The sequence below is a fragment of the Monopterus albus genome, unplaced genomic scaffold (genome assembly GCF_001952655.1).
Source record: "Monopterus albus unplaced genomic scaffold, M_albus_1.0 scaffold239.1, whole genome shotgun sequence".
NCBI classification, from domain to species: domain Eukaryota; kingdom Metazoa; phylum Chordata; class Actinopteri; order Synbranchiformes; family Synbranchidae; genus Monopterus; species Monopterus albus.
Genome location: NW_018128119.1, coordinates 256,172 through 275,201, shown reverse-complemented (window position 1 = coordinate 275,201; position 19,030 = coordinate 256,172). Strand labels below are relative to the sequence as shown.

The following is a 19,030-nucleotide window of genomic DNA, read 5'->3' as shown; positions in this document are numbered from 1 at the left end:
TAAACTTGGACCCATGGTGTCTCCAATTGAGATGGAAATGTTCATTCATGCTTTTATTTCATCCTGGTTGGACTACTATAACTCCCTATTCACTTGTCTCAGTAAGAAATCTTTGGATCGTTTACAAGTGGTCCAGAATGCTGCAGCCAGGCTTTTGACTAGGTCGTCAAACTGAGATCACATTAAACCTGTTTTGATCTGTCTATATTGGCTCCCCATCAAATCCAGAATTCACTTCAAGACTCTGGTACTTGCATTCAGAGCCTTGCATGGTCACCTGCCTAGATACTGTAGGTGTCTAAGATGATCAGAGAGGGGTTTGTTGACTGTTTCTCGATTCAGACTTAAAACAAGAGGTGACTGTGCCTTTGAATTTGTGGCTCCTACACTCAGAAACACTCTCCCAATGGGCTTAAGATCTGTGGACACTAGACATTTTTAAAAAGCATCTCAAGACCCATTGTTTTAAAGTGTCTTTTGAGTAGTGATTTTATGTTTTGTCATTTTTTGGTGCTCTTATTCTGTTTTGCTATTTTATAGGATAGAGCCTAGCTGTATTTTTTACGTTTGTGTGAAGCACCGTGACTGTTCATTAAGGAAGGTGCTATATAAATAAACTCTACTTACTGACTCATCCCATCTTATCCTACAGAAAAACTATCAAATCCATCTTCAGGCTGTGAAGGTCATCTACACAATATTATATCATTTTGCAATCTTGGGATTGTTTACCAATCCCAGCTGGAATGCAACATTATTCTTTTCTTCCCGGTCTACATCAAGGTTCAAAAAAATGGCACAAATAACAAATTTTACTCATCAGGCCCTATAAAGATCTGAGGTCCAATGTCCCATGCAGTGAAAGCTTTATTTTATTGCCCAAGAATCTTACACTTTTATTTTTACAATTAAGATCCTAAAATCATGGTACACTGATTCCAGTCCTGGATACCAACAGTTCTTCTTACCTTTGACAGTGAGCATTGCAGTGGTTATGGCTTTCAAAACTTGGTAGGACACTTCTCCAGCCTGATCCAACTGGCAATTTTTAAGTGTGAGCCTACGCACTGCACCCTCCATTTGGATTTGGCAGGTCTGGTAAAGACATTACAGTCAGTTTATATATAAAAAGCAGTGAAAATGAATATATTAGAATACATAAATCAGGGCTTATGTGACAGAAAAACAAGTCTATCTAGTCTTACTGGGGATCTGGTCAAAACTTTTCCTTGGAGTTTCCACTGCCCTGGTACATCCTCCTCGGAGATCTCCGTCTCAAACATGGCATCTTCCTTCTCCATCACCTCAACGTTGGCAAGGGGCTTCAAGATCTCAGCCTCCCGCTCTGAAGAAGATGTTGAATTAGTTCTCATAAATACCAACCAGTGATGGAAAGAATGGTAAATTATTTGAGGGACTCAAGTCAAAAAGAAGTTAAGTAGGTAGACAGATAAACCTCCTAGTGTGAGCTTGGCAGTGTAGATGCGTCCTTCCACCTCCAAGGCATATTCTGCTACATCATCAGGCTGACAATTCTTGATGATGAGCTTCAGCTCTTTTCCATCCTTCTTGATCTCAACCTTGTCTGAAGGAGTGATCTCATTATCTTCTTTGAGCCACTTCCAATTGGGAGTTTCCTTAAAGAGCTCACATTTAAATGTAGCAGTGGCCTTCGGTTTCACATGCTGGTCTCTGAGTGGTCTCACAATCCAGTCTTTGATAATTTCTGTTAGAGTTAAGCATTACTAAATCAGTGACAATCATACCATTAGCGACACAATGCGTACAATTCATATGCTAAATACTATTATAATGTAGCCTTACCTAAGTTTATCTAATTTCTAGTTAATGACATCAACTATTGAACTGGACATTAAGATGTACAATTTGAAGATATAGTTCTATGTCATCAGCAAACCGATCCATTGTTTCTGAATTGCTTGTTTTGGTTTTGGTGTCCCACTTATCCTATAGAGGGTTGTGGGGGCTGACAGAGTCCAGCACCAGTCCAATTTTAAAAATCCACACCCACCTTGCTCTCACAAAGCTCTGTATTGTGCACAACCTGTTACCCAGAGTTATTTCTAAATGAAATCTGGACCCGACCTGACCCATTAATGCAAGAACTGTGACCCGACCCGTACCCGTAATTAAAATAGGCTTTAAACTACATTCATTCATTCATTTTAAAGTGCTTGAGAGTTGTGTTCTTTGTAAAGTATCTGTCACAGGATGCAGACCTGGGCTCTGCAGCTGTTCCCTTAGTAAGGATGTGCCTAGCTTGTGACTATCAAAAGCTAAAACTGATAATGTTGTTCTCACTGTCTGTGACCACACCATATTTCTCCCATACAGCCAACTTGGCCTTTGATGATGTATTTATCCACAATTTTGTATTCACCACTAGCTATTTTTGCTTTTAGGTAAAAGTGCAGTTTGACACAGTGACACCTACATCAATGTCTGAGTGACATCCTGTTAGCTGGATGTGGGTTGACAGGTCAAAGGTTGTGCCATAGGCCTTCACAATAAATGTATCAGTTACTAGGCTTCATAAAATGATGCTGCAGTAGATGTTTAAAAGAAGTTGCACCTTCATTTATTTTTGTATTAAATTTGTTTATTTCACCTTCACCACTAGCTATTTTTGCTTTTAGGTAAAAGTGCAGTTTGACACAGTGACACCTACATCAATGTCTGAGTGACATCCTGTTAGCTGGATGTGGGTTGACAGGTCAAAGGTTGTGCCATAGGCCTTCACAATAAATGTATCAGTTACTAGGCTTCATAAAATGATGCTGCAGTAGATGTTTAAAAGAAGTTGCACCTTCATTTATTTTTGTATTAAATTTGTTTATTTCACCTGCTACCCGCCCGCATTTAGTCTAGTTTTTACCATTGCCCATGCATTCATATAACTATATTTTTTACCTGTTACACATGAGCTTTTGTGGGTACCCGACCCGGTGCAGGACTCTGGGGGCTGACATTGAACCAGTACACCCTGAACAGACTACTAGTTAATCACAGGGCTGACACATAGAGACAGACAACTACTCAAACTCACATTCACAACTATGGGCAATTTAGAGTCACCAGTCAGCCTAACCTGCATGCATGTATATTGTAGGAGGAAGCCAGAATAAACCCAAGCAAGCACCGAGAGAACATGCAAACTTGGCACAGAAAGGTCCCTGGTTAACTATGAGGATTGATCCAGGAAGCTTCTTGCTGTGAGGCAACAGTACCACCACTGTGGCACCCTCAAATGGTAAGTAAAAAAAAAAGAATGGGCAAAACATGGTGCCCTGAGGTATTACAAACACAATTCCTGCCATAATCCATTCTAGTATATATTCCTTAGAAAGCACCAGTTTTAATGTATGTTACAGTGTTAATTTACTCTTTTGCTTACCAATCACTTTGACATTTGTTGTGGTCTTGATTTCCTCCTGGTCAGCTACTTCACATGAGTAGGAAGCAGCATCCTCCTCAGTGGTGTTCTGGATGGTCACACCATGCTGCATACCAATGATATTGATCTGAATCTTGTTTTCTTTTTGTTCCAGGAGCTCACCATTCTTCTTCCATATCACATTTCTCTCTTTGTTCAGCTCACAGGTAATATACAGAGGCTGACCCTTTGATGCTGTAGTCTCCTCCGCCAGTTCTCTAATCCATTTCACAGGTAGCTCTATGAGGAGATAAAGGAAATGAGCTCTCTGACAACGGTGATTGCTAAAACAGGGTCATGACACATATCATGAGAAATATTTTTTAGTGACATTTAAAGCAGAAAAAAGATATAAATACCTTCAACAATGAGCTTAGCAGTGCATGATACTTCCCTGCCAGCATTCTTGGCCACACACGTATAGTCACCCATGTCTGACAGCTGGACATCGATAATGTTTAACGTGCGATCTCTGCCTTTAGAGGTGAATTTGTGCTTGGGGCCCTCACGCAGGTTACTGCCATCTTTTATCCATGAACAGACAGCAGTGGAGGGTGAGACCTCACACTCAAACACAGCAGATGAGCCAATAGACTCAGCTTCCAGCAACACAATGTTCTGAATTTTCTTGATGAACTTCAGAGGGACAGCTTTGAGCTGATATCCTCCAAATGGTTCCTCTGGTGGTGATGGAATTTTTCCAACAGGTCTGAGGCCACGGCCCCTGCCTTCTCCAGGGGATGGAGTCAGCTTGGCTGAAATACAAATTGAAGGGAGTCAACTCACACAGGAATTTCAAGAAGGATTCTGTAGCATCGCCACAGAGAATGAAGAAACTAATAAGGTTTTCTTACAGAGGCTTTATAGTCACAGTTAATAGGTTTATGAAACATTATTTAGACAAGAGACTTACGTTTCACCCCTCTACCTCTACCTCTTCCAGCTTGCTCTGCTGGTGGTCCCTCTGTTAAAAAAGAATTTAAATGAATTTGCTGCATAATAATCATGTTAATCAAACATGCCATCACATATTACATTTGTAATGTCCACTCAAATGAACAGGGAAATGCCAAGTGACTGTGATGATAAAATTATAAAACAATGAAACTGAAATGAGGGCACACAAAAGCACAACAATGAATAATGTATAATTACAATTTTATAGTGATGTAGCTTTTATGCCTTGAATAGATGGAATAACAAACAAAAATGCAAAGATTGCATGAGTGGTGAGAACACTGAATTGATGAGAAGGGCGTGATAATGAAATGACAGACACACAAATGACATTACTGAAATGACAGGAAGCAATGGACAGGAGCGGTTTGACACACAAAATGATATTTAACATAAATATAAGATGGAGATGTCGTAAATCACGTCACATTTAAAATATGATGAGGTAATGATGATTTAGATGAAGTCATGATGGTGGAAATGGGTAGAAATTATTCAGAGCATGAAGGGAGGGTTTATCATGGTCATCACACAAGTTGGGGGCGCCACCATCTCACCTCTCCTTGACACCCCTGGAACCTCCAGGGCACTTTCTTCTCCCTTACCTTCCAACTTCTCAGAAGCATAACTGTCCTGGGGAACCAGCTCCCAGCTCCAGGCCTCTTCTTCCTCCTCCACCGCCTTTTCCTGAGCTTTGAACTCCTCTTCAGATACCTCCTCCTCTGGCTGGGTGGCAACCTTCTTTATCTGCACAGCTCCAGGGGAGACCTCTTTCACCAGGGGAATCTTGTCTTTACCAGGCTTTGCTGGTTCTACAGCCTTCTCTGCCTCCGGTGATGGCTTCTTTGGGACCCTTTTAAGAGTCACAGCTTCAATTGAGTCTTTTGGTGAAACAGTCTTTGGAACCTTTTTGAGTTTATCAATACTTGGGATTGCCTCTGCTTCTTTAAGCTTCTCAACTTTAGGAGATGGTGTCTTTTTCAGCTCGACCTTCTTTAACTGCTCCACAGGCTTTAGAGTCACTACTTCCTTCTCCTCTTTCACCTTGGGTGTGACTCTCTTCTTCAGCTGCACATGTTTGGCTTCCTCAGGAACCTTTTCAGGTTTCATAACAGAAGCTGGCACAGGAGAAACCACCTTCTCTGCTGGAACTGCTTCTATGTCCTTTGGCTTTTCTGGCTTCTTCTCTGGAACTTCTGGGACATCAGGTTTCTTTGGTCTAACCTCTGGCTTTTGTTCTTTTAATTTTTCATCTGGACTTGGACGACGCTGGTGCAGGTCTTTCTCCTCTGCTGGTTTCTTCTTGGGTTCTACAACCTCTTTGGAAGGCTTAGAGAAGGGCTTCAGCTTAACACTTTCGACTTCTTGTTCCTGGGTTGGAATTTTCCTCACCTTGGTAGGTGCTTTGACCTCCTCTTTTTCTGGAGTTTTCGTTTTATCTACTGGTTTTGGAACCTTAGCTGGTAGCTCCTTTACTTCTGGAGGAACTTTCTCAGGTTTCTTGGGAGGTTCTTTGATTTCAACCTCTGTGGGGATCCTCTCTCCCTTCTGGAAAGGCACAGTGTCCCTGTCTGGCCTCTCCTTTTTATCCTTCTCTGGCTCCCCTACTGTTTTAACAGGCTTCTCAAATGGCTTTAATTTAACTACTTCTGGCTCCACTTCATCTGAAGGCAATTTTTTCACTTTCTTCAGGGCTACACTGGGCGGGGTAGGTTCCTCTTCCTTTGGTGCCTTTGGAGTTTTCTTAAGAGAAATTTTATCTTCTGGTTTTTCAACTTGTGGAATGGGTTTCTGGCGGGTCCATGCATCTTTAAGTGCCTCTTTTTGTTCCTCTTCTTTAGCTTCAATAACTTCAGGTTTTTTCAGCACATCTGCTTTTTCTGTAGGCTTCCTCTCCTCCACAAGGCTCCTCTTGGCAACTGACATCTCAACAGCTTCTTCTTTATGCACCATCTCTTCAATGTGAAACACTGTGGTCTTGGTGACCTTCTGAGGTTCTTCCTCTTCTTCAGCTTCTTTAGGTGGAACCACTGGAATCTTCTTCAGTGTGATAATCTCCTTCTCTTCTTCCACATCCCTCCTGACTATGGTTGTTTTCCTCAAAGTGGGAATCTCATATTTCCCATCCTCCTCCAACTGAATTGTACCTTTTTTGTGCAGTAAATGTTTGACATTACTCACTGACATTTAATTGACATCACACTGTGTACAAACACACACATACTCAAAATTTACAAATGAGCAAACAAATAAAAAAACACAAAAGGAAAATTAAAAAACAAAACAGGCATACAAGGGAACAAAGACAACTCACAGAACAGGGTTACTACAGAAAATCATAAAGAATGTGTATATACCTTTAAAATTATTCATCTGAAATCATTATACATGTAATGAGCCAAACAAAATTAATTAATAGTTGATGCATTGATTTTTTTCCTTTAGTGTCCCAATTGATAATCTGATATCAGCTGTGGACAGGATTTAGTTTCTTGATGTGGGAGCACTGCTGCTACAGGCTTAGGAAGTGAACCTTTATAGCCACTGATTAAATCTTGTGAGCTGCTGTGCACTGAATGTTCTGACATAAAATGAGTGGTAATCAGTGCTCCTACCTTTCTTGACTCCTGGCGGTGCTCGGGCAGGTCCTTTGGTTTCATCTAATACAGAGGTATAGTTCAGAAAGTTGTTAATTAGCACGTCATTTCTCATTAAGAAGACCATGTCATTTGTTATTAAGAAGAAGACCGTTATATTCTATAATATACATAGTATATTCCATTAAGATGGAAGACCATTATAAGACTGAGAAACTGTCATTTAACATTCACAAATAAATTCTTATAAAGAATGTGGATGACGTGATAAAGCTGCCACTGAGATGCAAAAAAAGTAGCCCAGTATCACATAATTTAGTGAAAAACATCATTATGAATAAAGATAAAGAGCTAAAATGACGTTGGTCCAAGAAAAAACATGGCATGCTGTGTTCAAGTTCAGTAAAATAATGAACAAAATAAATGGACACACAACATGAAAAGATCGACATTGCAACACCACAGTGAGGGACTGTCCTGCTGCTGTAGGTCGTACTGCCCCCAAAAACCAGACTCACAACTTAATCCAGCAGCACAGACACACAAGTGGGAGGTTATATAGTCAACCTTTGCATGATGAAATGAGATGTGAAAAAGATGCAAATAACAAAAACAACAACAACAAAGAGGATATTTTCTTCTCAGTCCTTTAAAAACTTCTACCTGTGTCAGGAGCTATCTTTTCTACCACAATTGGCTTTTCTTCTTCTGCAACCATCTTGGTTGGTTCTTTAGCCTTCAGGAGAGGCTGTGGCTTGGTCACTTCAAATATAAAAAAAGAGGCACCTGAAGTATGTAAAGTGTGACCAAAACATATGGTCCTTATATAAGCACAAAATGTGTTGGTATGAATGCTCTTACGAATTTTTGTCTGGATACCTAGCTTTGTTTCTTCTTGTGGAGTAACTCTCTTCTCCAACTTCTTAGTTTTGTCAGTGACTTCAGGCCTTTTGGCAACTTCTTGGACTTTTTCAGCAGCCTGCAGTTTGCTCTCTTAAAGTACAAGGTACACAGGGAATTCAACAAAAAGCTCTCCATGAACACTTCACTGTAGCTCTGTAGCTTGACAGCAAAAAGAAACTGAATCCATAATTCTATGTTCATAATCATGTTGTTTGAGTTCTCTTCCTTCCATAGTAATTAATTTTCTTTAATGATGTGGATAATGGCTGGGTGTCTTCAGTAGAAAAATTTCAAGACTCAAGAGTGACATTCTTTTACGAATGCCTTATGAAAACATTCACACAGAAATACACAAATGTAAGCACCAAAACATTTAAAACTGAAGTTGGGTACCTTCTGGGACAGCAGCTGGCTTTAATAGTGGTGGTGTGATTTGTGGTAGCGGCTCCTTCTCCTTCGCAGGAACTGTGAAATTATATAACAGTCAATTTCATTAAGATTGATGGGATGAGCACTGTCCATGCAAAGACAAATGAGACAAAAAAAATTCACAATGAAAACTTAAAGCTGGAAGACTGGGTTTAAAAAATTTCACCTCACCTCATCTATGAAAAAATAAATCTCGATACAAATAGAGTGACATATAGTGGGCACAGCAAACAGAATTAGCAAAAACAAATGTGAACAGACCAAAACACAACAGGGACTGGTGGTTTAGATATCAGATTATGAGAAACCAACAGAGAATGTCTCAGTTGACAGCAGGCTGTTTCTTCACAGTGAGTAAGAATACAGGTGGTGCCCAAACTAAATGGGTGATATGACAGGGGTATCCTCTTGAAAAGATGAGAAGAAGTATGAATTTCATATATCCTCAAGAGGATGAAAACAAGGAAGTGCACAACGATGTTTGGTGCTCAGATCAAAAACGTGCTCGGTGACATAAAATATTTCCCAATATACCTCTGAAAATTTCTTGAAGGGAGATGTTTTCTTTTCCTTCAGGTTCCAAAGATAATAGCCTTGTTTCTAAGATGGACTGTGGTCCTTGAGCATTTCCCTCCTTTCTGACTTTGGTTTCAACTTCCTGAAGAACATGTGCTTCCAGACAGGACTGTTCAACTTCTGATTTCCTGGTGGCACTTTTCCTGTATTCTGGAGTGTCTGTTTTGTAGTCAGCAGTACTTTTCTCAGTCGCCTTTGGCTTGGTTTCATCTGTTACTGACAGTTCTCTGACTGTGGACTCGTGCCGAGGCATCACATCGGTATCAGTTTTAGCCTCTGTCATTGTAGGCTTGTATTGTTTGGATATCTTCACTCCTTCACTGACTATCTCTTGGAACAGATACATTTCCTCATTTCGTTCTGTGGGCGTAACTAACTGGTCACATTTGATTTGTTCATTTTTTTCTGTTTCTGGTTTTACTTCTCCCTGAAACTCTTTAAATATTTTGTCTTTCCCTGTTATTGTTTCCATCTTACTGTCCGTGGGTTTAGCCAATTTCAATTGTCTTCCCAAAGCATCCTGCTCAGTTACAGATTCTCTTGGTTTTACCTCATCAAACAGGGACATAACTGTGGGTTGTCTGTCAATTTCTTCCCATCTTACTTTCATTCCTTCTTCAGAAGTAACTCTGGGAGCTTGGTCCTCAACCAACTTGGGTTTTGACTGTTTAGCTAACACAGCTCTTCTAATTTTCTCCTTTGTTGTGATTCCGTCTCTCTCTCTTTTGGTATACTTTTCTGGTCTGCCATCTGTTTTAAGTGATTCTTTACTTGTCGCCTCAGGTGTAGGCATTACTGCAGCTTTCCTTTCAGTGTGTTCTAGCTTCAATTTCATTTCTTCAATAGGACTGACAATAGCTGTTATAGTTTTAACTATCTTCGCCTGATTTTCATCTATAGTCATGTCAGACTGATCACTTTCATGTAAAGTCTGTTTTGGAACTTCTGTTTGAGTGTCTGCAGCAAAATCTTCAGTTATGTTGTATTTTTGGGAAGTATCTTGCCCTTGTAGGAATTCTTTAGTGATGGACTCTGCTCTGGTTGTCTGTCTTTCAACTGGAGAAATATTGGTGCTTTTGTCATCAACAATTTCATCCTCGAACATGCGTTCTTGCACTTTAATCCCATCAGGCTCATCTGACTCCTGTCTACCTGTTATGGAATCAACTTCCTTTAAAGGAATATCCTTGAACTTAGAAACCTTGTTCTTTCTTAATATAATGTCTTCTACCTGATCATCTGGGGAAGCATACCTTTGTGGAGTATCCAATATAACATCGTGTTCTTTCACACTCACTGGTTTTTCATATGCAACACCCATTACAGTTGTCCTTGAAGACTTTTTTTCAGTTCGTTCCTGCTTTGTTTCGTTGCTAGGGGTATTGCTAAAATCAATGTCCTTAACTGTGTTTGTTTTAGACTGAATGCATTCAATTACAGCCTGTTGTTGGTCTGGTTTCTCTGGAACTGTACTCTCATATTTGAGTTTCTCGTGCCCTACCAATGTCCCTTGAGTCTTTGGAAGAGTAACACTGATCTCTTCTGCTTTTTGTTGATTTTGTTTCTGTTTTGTTGGTTCTGAATCATCAACTGCAATTTTGTCAGTATCTTTATCTGCTATCTCTTGCTGCTTTTCAGCTAAAATTTCCACATTTTCACTGATGGACTCTGCACATTGTGAATGTCTTATTAGAGGGATTTCACTGGGTTCATATACAACCTCAGTTCTTGTTGCAACATCCTTTACAAGTTTGTCAGGTATAATAAATCTTTGCAGCTTGTTTGATTTAAAATTTCCATCTGTTGCTATGAGATATTTTTCAGATACAACCCCCATTACGGCTGGAACTGAAACCATTCTCTCAACTTGCTCTTGTTTTGTTTCTGTTATTTCGAATGGAATAACACTGCCATATTCATTTTTAACTACAACTGTCTTGGACTGCGCTTCCTCAAGAGGAATGTTTGAAAATTCATCAAATATCTGTCCTTTCTCTTTTAGGAATTTTGATGTCTTCGTCTCTGTATCTTTAATCTTGTCTATTACTTCCATTACAGGATTAAGAGCACTCTTGGTTTCAGTTTGCTTTAGTCTGTTTTTTATATATGCAGCTGGAAGAACTGCGGTGGTTTTGTCCAGTGTTTCTGGAGCTGCTTGCGCTACCAAAGAGTGTTGATATTTTACTCCTGGTTCAGATGCAACTGAGGCCTTTGTTTCAGTTGGTTCCTGTCTTTCATTTAATTTCTCTCTAATGTGAGGAACATTCTCTCTGTTATCTTCAGCTAGGTCTTCTGACTCAACTTGTTCTACTATAATGTCTTTTGTTTCACATAACCTCTCTACTGTGTCCTCTACAGACTCCATTGGAGAAACATCATTCCCCTCATAAATATCCTTTTTTACTGATGCAGTATCTTTCACTAACTCAACAGGTGTGCAATACCACCGGAGATGATCTGATTTAACATCACCATCTTTAACTGTCAGAGATCTTTCAGATGCTACTTCCATCACAGGTGACACAGACATGTTTCTTTCGACTTGTTCCTGTTTTGTCTCTGTTGCTTCAAACGGAGCAACATCGTCATGTTCATGTTTTACTATAACTGTCCTAGACTGCACTTCCTCAAAGCAAGATTTTGTACTTTTGCTCAAACTTTGTTTTTTCTCTTTTAGGGATTTTGATTTCTTTATCTGACCTTCAGTCATAACCTCTAATGTTTTGTCAAGCTTCTGCCCTTCTGCTGTGGTTGCTTTCTTTTGTGAAATGTGTTCTGACTCCTCTATTGTCTTGGGGACATTGGTTTCCTCTGGTGTTATTGTTACTTCCATTACAGAAGCAGCTACTGACTTTGCTTCGATATGTTTCTGTGAGATTTCCATCTCTTCCAGTGGATGAACTGTGGTGGTTTTGTCCATTACAGTGAGTTTCTCTATCACCGTGTGTTGATGAATTACATCTGGCTTAGCTGCTCCTTTAGTTTTCTCTGGCTCTTCTTTAAGTCTCTCTTCCTCAGTCTTGGTTTCTTCAACATTAATATGTTTGAAATTATCTGATACAGATTCTGTGTCTTTTACTTTGTGAAATTCTTCTATCAAAGGTGCCACTGAAAACTTTCTTTGAACTCGCTCCTGTTTTGTTTCTTTTGCCTCCAAAGGAGTAACACTATCATATTCATTTTTAGCCGCTACTCTCTTGGACTGGATGTCTTCGGCTGTTTCCTTTTTAGATGGCTTGTCTTGCAAAGCTGTAAGTAAACCCTTTATTTCAATTTGTTCTTGTTCCACTGGTTTTGTTGCTACAGTTGGAGGGATCTTCATAGTTTGATCTTTTATTGCTTCAGCTATAACCTTGTGAGTTTTGGCAAATTTCTGAGCTACCTCATTTTCTTGAGAAATACCCAGTTTTTTCTCTTTTGCTTCCATCTCAGGTGTAATTTTTGAAGACTCTTCATAAATTACTTCCTGCTCTGGTGCCCCAAGGGCCATGGAGTCGATCTGTTTCTGTCTTCTGAGAATGTTCTTTTCAATGGAAGCCACTTTTTCTGTTGTACTTGTAACTGGAACTAAGCTGGAGCTGATTTCTTCGACTGGAATCTCTTCTTTTTTGAAAATAATGTCACTGATCACATCAGATGCAACTGCCTGTTGTGAAATATCTGTTTCAACATCTTTATCTTCTATTGTTACAGATTTTTCAGCTGCCTTGTTCTTCACTTGTTCTTGTCTGATCTGTGTTGTTACTAAGGGTGCAACATTAACATATTCATGTGAGACTACAAACATCCTTGCCTGGACTTCTTCAGCTGAAATGTTTTTAGATTTTGTTTTTTTATGTTCTTGAGCCTCACCTTTCTTACAAGAAACAAGTTCTGACATCTCACTAGTTATGGATTCCTCAGGCCCAGTTTCCTTGACACTATCTAGTTTCCACATGTGCTCCTTTTCCAGTTTTTTCTTTTCTTCAGTTGGAGGTATTTGGCCTTCTTGATCTTTAACTAGAAAAACCATTGACTGGAATTCTTCATCTATTTTATCTCCAGTCCTTAGTAAAGTGTGTAATCCCTTTATCTTTGATATTTCTTCCTTCGAGGAGCTGGGTGCAGATATCGGAACTCCCCCCTCTGATGCATCGGAGATTTTTCTTTTAATTTGTTGTTCTGGTGTTTCTGGTGTCCCAGCTTCAGTCGGAGACAATTTCACAATTTCATTCTTAACTGTTATGAATTTTGATAGGACTGGTTCATCTTCAACCTCTTGGGTTTTGGCTGACTTCTGTCGTCTCTCCTTCAGGGATACTGATTCCTTTGGTGGACTACTATCTTCCACACACATTTCATCATCAACTGGTGTAAATTCAGGGTCTTTAATTTCTGCAAAATTTTCAGGTGCATCTTCAAATTCTTTATAAGTTTTCTTCATTAAAGTTGCAACTGAGAACTTTCTTTCAATTTGTTCCTGAGTTGTTTTCATATCTTTAAGAGGAGTAACTTGAAATGTTTTATCTTTAAATGCACTGAATTTGAGCTGATCTTGTTGAACTATAACTGCTTGATGTTTGGCACATTTCTCCTGTGGCTCCTGTGGACATATTAACTCGGTCTCTGTCATAACAATTCCCTCATCAAACACTGTGTCTTCAGCCACAAATTCTTTAATTTTACCATGTTTTTCAGGAACATCTTCCACAGACAGTATCTCATCGTTTTCTACCATGTCTTGTGCAGCCGAACTATCTCCTGCTATCAGTAATTCAGTTAAGTCAAACAAGCGGGAGGCGGAAGGCATCCTTTCAGTTAGCTCCTGTCTTGCTGCTTCCTTTACTTTAGTGGGAGTAACTTCAGCATTTTCATTTTTAATTCTGACTACCTTTGACTGGACATCCACAGATTCCCCTTCAATTTGCTTCTTCTGTCTCTGTTTTTGAGCTGTTATTTTCCTTTGAGCAGTTGCCTCCAGCTTTTGTTTCTCGTCAGTTGAAGATGTTCGCAAAATGTTCATCTTTGTGTTCTGCTCTTCAGGGGAAATAAATTCATCAGTTTCATCTTCTCTGACTGCTGACGAAACAGCATCTTCAGATTTCAGGGTTTTCTCTTCTTTCAGTGTAACTTCTGTTTGAGGTACTGTTTCTAAGAAAACTGCCTCTTTCTCTTTCTCTGTTTTAGATGTTTTATCTGTACTTGTGACCAGTTTTGACTCAACTTCTTTAACTGTACTCTCTTCAGTTTTGGTCAACTTCTGTCCCTTTCTCTTTTTGTGCACTGCTTTTCTGTCTGTTTGCTCCTGTTCTGTTTTTCTCTCTCCAGCTGGAGAGACATGTTGTTGTCTGTCTTTAGTTGTAGCCATCTTTAGCAAGCCTTTTAATTCTGGCTCTGTGGTTTTAGTTAATACTTCCCTTTCCTTTGGTCTTGTATAAGGAATGTCTTCTACTTTAACAGTGTCCTCTGCTTCAGTGGCATACTTTTCTACTAGTGTTTGTTTTGGTACTCCCTCTATCTCAGGTTTCATGGTAGTGTGTTTTTCAGTTTGCTCTTGTCTTGGTTTTGCTTCTTCTTTTGGACCAACTTGGACATGTATGTCTGCCTCAAAATGTTCTTCATCTTTGACCACTGTGTTCTGCCTCATTGTCTGATCTGCCTCTTTCTCTGGAGTCCTGCCCTGCGATATTATTTCAGGATTTTGAAGGATGTTATCACTTACAGTTTCTTTCTCTGACTGTGATACTGGGTATCTTCTGACTTCTGTCGCAGGAGTAATGGTTTTTCTGTTGGGTTTCATCTCAGTTGTTCCTTCCATAGGGCTGACTGTGACTAGTTTGTCTTTAAATGTAACTACTTTGGATTGGATGGATCCATGCTCTTTGGATGGAGACATGTCTTTTGTTAACATTACAGCTGAGACTCTTCCTTCATTCCCTCCTTGTCCGGCTTGCCTCATGACTTGATCTTGTACTGTGACTGTCCTTGACTGAAAGCTATCAAATTCTACATCTTCTCTTTCATCTGCATCCTGTTCTTTTTGTTCTGATGGTTGTATTTTCTTTTTACAAACCTCTTTTGATTTTTGTAATTCATCAGTTGGTCCTTCACCTTCTCTGACATGCTCTTTTTTCTTTAGAATATTTTGGGGTGCTGCTGATTGAATTATGTGTTTTTCGGGTTCATGTGATACATTCTTCAAAAGTTTCTCCTCTGTTTCAACAATTTCATTCTCTCTGGGTTGAGAATCTGTTAACTGACCAAACTGTGAATCGATCCCCTGTCTCAGTAATATCTCCAATGTTTTCTGTTTGGCAGACTTCAGTTTTGCAGTTATTCCTGTCTTTGACTGAATGATTTCAGAAGTATATAGCTTTTCCTCTGCTTCCTCACATTCAACTATCCTAGGTTTGAAAGATCCCTCTTCATTTTCAGTCTCTAAAGGTTTCCAGAGACTGGCTTTTTCTAACGGTTTAAACTCGGTCATACTGGCTAACTTGGCTTCTATAACTTTAAATTTAGTTTTATCTTTCAGCCCCTGTGTGATAATACCTCCTTTCATTTGAGTGTCTGCCTCAGAAGTCACTTTCTGTGGTTCTGTCAGCTGTTTTTGATCATGTTCTCCTGCCTTTGAGGTGGTTTCAATTTCAGTCTCTAAAGGTTTCCCGAGACTGGCTTTTTCCAGTTCATCCTGAACTGCCACAACTTTTTTGTTTTTAGTTTCACACCCTGTGATGTCAATCTTTTCTTTAGTTTTTGAGATATCTCTTGTTTTAAGGCGCTGTGTCTTTAAACTGTCAGTAACAGATATATCACCACTTATTTCAGCCACTTCAGCAAGTTTCTGCATTGTAGTTAAAATCCCTTCTTGCTTCAAGGATTTAATACTGTCACCCACAATTTCTTCTTCATTCTTATGAGGCATTTTAGCTTCTTCTTCAACCTCTTCTCTTTCCATTACCCTCTCTGCAGAGAACACTTCCTCTGATATGAAATCTTTCAGGATCCTGCAATCTCTTGCTTTTTTCTCATCCTCTACAAAACCTGTAGGAGCTGCTTGAGGATGGAAGATTTTTAAGAGGAAGACAAAGCACCATGTAGCGGTGCCAAGAAATTTGGGGTGGGGGACACAAACAAAAACAAACATTTAGAGTTAGACAAGACAAACAGAGATAATAGGAAAATAGCAGGAGCTCACAATCAAGGGCAGGAAAACATGCTGCCATTGTACCTATGTAACGTCTTTTTCCTTTGATCTCGACTTGTTTTTCAGGAGATGATGCTGCAGGAATCATTTCAGTCTTTCTTTCTGTTTTTTTTTTTTAAAAGAATCGGTTTTTGTCAACCCCAAGATCATATGTAAACTATGCAAGAAACAATCACCCTTTAAAAACATACAAAAACAAAGTAGTAAAAGAGTGATGTCATTGGAAGACCATGTGGAACACAATGAACATAAAAATGGGGCATGAAGAGATGTTTACAAATGAGGTGAAAAAAGACAACAGGGTGATCTTTGACTGAGGCAGAAATAATGACTCCTGGTAGTCGCCCAAGATGAAAAAAAGAAAAAAGACTGCACCCAAACATGGAGTCATATTATCACATTAAAAATGAAAATGATCATGGTGTTAAATTTTCTCTCTGTACCTGCTGAAGCTCTTTGTGGGGGAATCCCTTTCTTCTCCTCTGCTTTTGTAGGGACTGAAGGTTTTGTCTGAACTGAGTCTTTGATTAAAAGACCTTTTTCTTTGGTCTTTTCTGTTTCAGTTATCTGAGGAGGGACATCTATGGATTCCTCTTTTTGCTTGTATTCAGTGTCAGGTTTTTCAGTGGCTGAGTCAAACTTTGCTTCCTGTTCAGTCACTTTTGGCCTCTTAAGCTCGATATCTGTTACTGACTCTTTTGATTTTGTCTTGGGGGTCACCTCTACTTTAGGTTTTTCAGCAGCTTTGTCCTTTTGTGTATCAATTATCTCATCAGTTTTTAGTTTCCTCACTTGTTTCGTTCCATCTAGCTCATGTTTCTTTACTGACGCTTGTCCTGCTGCACTAGTTTCATCTGCTTTGTGGTCAGAAATGACTAGTGGATGTATTTGAGTTTTGTACTTTTTGCTTGTTTCCTTGTCCACTATTTTCAATTGAGTGAGGGCAACCTTTGTTGGTTTCTCTTTAATGGCATCTTCTCTTGGTTTGATTGTAATTTCTTCAGTTTCTTCCAGAACAGTTAATATTACCTCATCGTCTTGATCAACTGATTCCTTGCGAACAGCTTCTGTTGCCAATCTTTCAGCTTGTTTTCTTGCTTCTGTGCCAATACTAACAGGAGAAGACTTGGTTTTACTGGCCTCTGTCATCAATGGAATATGTTTTACTAACCCTGTTTCATGGATTGAAGTCATTTCCTCAGTTCTTACCCTCCTGTGTCTCTCGCTGCTTTCTGCTTTAATGGGCATCTCTCCTTCCCTTCTAACTGCAACACTAGTTTCTTGTTTAGAAGTGTCAACCTTGTCTGGCAGGTGTCTGACTAGTGTGCTGTCTTTCCTCTCATCTGTAATTTCCTTTGTTGGTGACCCAATCGTCCTGACAAACAACTCTTTCTGTTTTTCTTTTGTAGGTTTATCCTGCAGTGGTGTGACCTCCCTATCTTTGCCAGGTTCAGATTCCTGGACTACAAGTATAGTTTCTTGTGTTTCTGGGATGACTTTGTGTTTGGTCACCCTGGTTTTTCTCCATGTTGAAGGGTCAGTAACAGATATCTCCCCCCTCAGGGTCAACTTTTCTGTTGTGCTTAAGACATCTACTTCTGGCAACACTTTTGCCTTGTCCAGAGGAGCCACTTCGTCCTCGTACACTTGAGCATGTTCTTCAACCATTTCTTCATGTTCCCAAACCTCTTCTGCTGGGGACACTTTTTCTGTCACGTAATAAACTTCCTGGATTTTCTGAGCTCCTTTTCTTTGCTCAATCTTGACAAGACTTGCTGGAGGTTTTAAGAGATGTTGAAGAAAAGGCGTCATGTGGCGGCGCCAAGAGGTGACAACACAACACAAAGACAAACATCAGTGTTAGAAAGAGACAACGACCACCAAGATTAAATGCCTAATGTTTTAGGTGATCATCCACCTAGTGTGTGTTATCATCAAGATCTTAAAATACTCCATGTTTTAAGATGGGCGATACCTTGTTTAGGAAGTGAGACTTTTTTCTTTTGTTCAACCTCTGTGGGCAGAATCTTCTCAATCTTCTTAGGTTCTATTTGTTTTAAAGAATGAATCCATTTTTAAATCAAGATGGCATGTGAGTACAAAATCATTTTAAGAGAAGAGAATTTAGACAGTTAACAAACAAACAGCACATGTTAAATAACACAAATCCAGGTATGACATCAAAGAGGGATGTAAGGTGTTAAGAAAACTTCTGGAAGAACTGGCAACAGTTCAGTTTGTGTTCAGTCTGGTCTTTTCCAACCAGTGTGATTTTATAGTGTTATATTTGCCAAAACACTATCAGACATAGCATCTACTGTAGACTCAAAAAAATGAAATGCTTCTCTTTATTATTCACTACTGTATGTGTCAAGGTGAAATAACATCAGTGACAGTTTTAACGTACATATGTGTATGTACAAAAGCTTAATGTCATCAAAGGTTTTTGTTTTTGGAAATTTTAGATGATGCTTTTTTATGCTACAAAGTCTTTTTGATACTATTGACAAAGTGCAGATGTTTTTTAATTTATTTATTCATTAAACCTATATGTTTAAATTTTATAAAAAAACGGCTTTGCAGAAAAAATATTGACAAGAATTAGTTGTTGTTGCAGGGCTTTTGCAGGTTCACTATGTTAAATTGAAAACTTAAGATATTTTAATACCACAATTAAAGTATTGATATCAAAGAAAATAAGGATAAAACCTAAAATGATTGATCAAGTCTATGAATATTACATTTCTGTCAGTACTTCTCAGTTATATATAACAATCGTTTCAAATAAGAATATTAATCACTAAACACACAACTAAGCTTGATAAGACACGGAAAACTGAGATGGATCAACCATTATATATATATATATAGTTCTTGTATTCCTTCCTTCAGGCTCGGGGCCTCTACCAGAGGCCTGGGAGCTTTTAT

General features: G+C 39.2%; 1 protein-coding gene across 1 annotated transcript in view; it reads right to left on the bottom strand.

Moving 5' to 3' along the window:
- LOC109971935 (titin-like) overlaps positions 1-19,030 on the bottom strand; it is a 244,463-nt gene that overhangs the window by 138,330 nt on the left and 87,103 nt on the right. Inside the window, 9 exon segments of the mRNA XM_020620505.1 lie at positions 969-1,095; positions 1,206-1,345; positions 1,457-1,726; positions 3,416-3,694; positions 3,814-4,209; positions 4,368-4,418; positions 7,027-7,071; positions 7,672-7,770; positions 7,888-8,001. Coding sequence (XP_020476161.1) covers positions 969-1,095; positions 1,206-1,345; positions 1,457-1,726; positions 3,416-3,694; positions 3,814-4,209; positions 4,368-4,418; positions 7,027-7,071; positions 7,672-7,770; positions 7,888-8,001 — 1,521 coding nt within the window.